This window comes from Austrofundulus limnaeus, unplaced genomic scaffold, assembly GCF_001266775.1.
Source record: "Austrofundulus limnaeus strain Quisiro unplaced genomic scaffold, Austrofundulus_limnaeus-1.0 Scaffold43, whole genome shotgun sequence".
Taxonomy (NCBI): Eukaryota; Metazoa; Chordata; class Actinopteri; order Cyprinodontiformes; family Rivulidae; genus Austrofundulus; species Austrofundulus limnaeus.
The window spans coordinates 2,587,656-2,589,082 of NW_013952445.1; the positions used below are offsets into that span (position 1 = coordinate 2,587,656).

The 1,427-nt window shown below is 40.1% G+C and overlaps 1 protein-coding gene across 1 annotated transcript in view; it reads right to left on the minus strand.

Moving 5' to 3' along the window:
- Positions 1 to 1,427, minus strand: part of LOC106516944 (uncharacterized) — an 8,894-nt gene that overhangs the window by 2,673 nt on the left and 4,794 nt on the right. The window contains exons 3-4 of the mRNA XM_014007565.1: positions 669 to 969; positions 133 to 209 (exon numbers count right to left, since the gene is read on the minus strand). Coding sequence (XP_013863019.1) covers positions 133 to 209; positions 669 to 969 — 378 coding nt within the window. The remainder of the gene's footprint in view (positions 1 to 132; positions 210 to 668; positions 970 to 1,427) is intronic.

Sequence of the window (1,427 nt, forward strand, 5' to 3'; positions counted from 1 at the left end):
GGCTGCACCGTCACAGAGGCTGGCTGAGTCAGCTGTTCACACTTCACACCTGAGGACAAGAACATGCTGACTGTAAAATCAGAATAATAACTGATTGGTCTGTGTGATGTGATCAAACTGTCAGAGACTCACAGGATCCAGCAGCCAGCAGCAGCAGCAGAGCAACAGAGAACATGTTGGTGATGAAGAGGATCTGATGGAAGCTTCTTCTTTATGTTTAACCCAACATCACAACATCAAGGCTTTATACTCACTGTCAGGAAGTTACTTTGCATAATGAGGACTCCTCACACAGAAAAAACAATGATCCTTACAATCAGAAATTTAACTCATGCCACAAATGTTTATTTTAACACATGATTATGCTTTTATATGATATTACCGTTGAATCAGTGTGGAGGATTATCCGCAGCTTAAAATAAATGAACTTTAATTTAAATGTTTGATATTTTATCTGAGGATGCTGAACATCACGTGCAGTTTTCCAGCCTGAAGTATAAACAAGAAACAAGACTTCTTTTCATTTTTGTGATGTCTTGTGCAAAATGTTTCATACACTTTTTTAAAAATGTTTGATTTTTCTTTTGTGGTCAGATGGCTCCTCCTGTGGTGACTCCATGTTGATGCACTGAGGGGTTTTTGTACAGTGGTCCTTGTTTTTGTGTCACTGTGGCTCTTGAGCACAATAATAAACAGCAGTATCTTCAGTCTTCAGATTGTTCATCTGCAGATACACCTGKTWTCTGCTGTTGTCTCTGGAGATGGTGAATCGGCCTTGAACTGACTGAGAGTAGTAGGTGCTTGTGACATAAATAATAGCGATCCACTCCAGTCCTTTCCCAGGAGTCTGTCTGATCCACGCAATAGTAGGATCACCACTGAACCCAGAATAAGTGCAGGTCAGTCTGTGGGATTCTGCAGGTCTTTTAACAACTGATTCAGACTCAGTCAGAGTTTGACCCTCAGTTCCTACAGAAATAAACAAAAACAGTTCAGAAATACAGCCAAATGTATTTTTCCATCAGTCTTTAAAAATCTACATTCTTACCATCCAAAGCACACAACAAAATGAGTAAAAACACAAAACAAACAGGTCTGATCATCTTAAAGGTTATTTGTTGTAGTCCTGCAACCATCTGTCTGAGATTGAGTCACTGATCAACAAACAGTATTATGAAGAGCTCCAAGATGTCAGTTTTGCATTGACTCCTCCTTTACACACAGACACACACTCACACACACATGTTCTTGAACCCCGTGGGGACTTTCCAATGACTTCCATTCAAATTTTGGTAATTTCATCGCCTAACCCTGACCATTTACACTAAAATTAACCTCCGGTTTGTCTTAAAATTGCCCCCAAATGTCACCAGAAACAAACAAACACACACACACACACACACACACACACACACACACACACACAC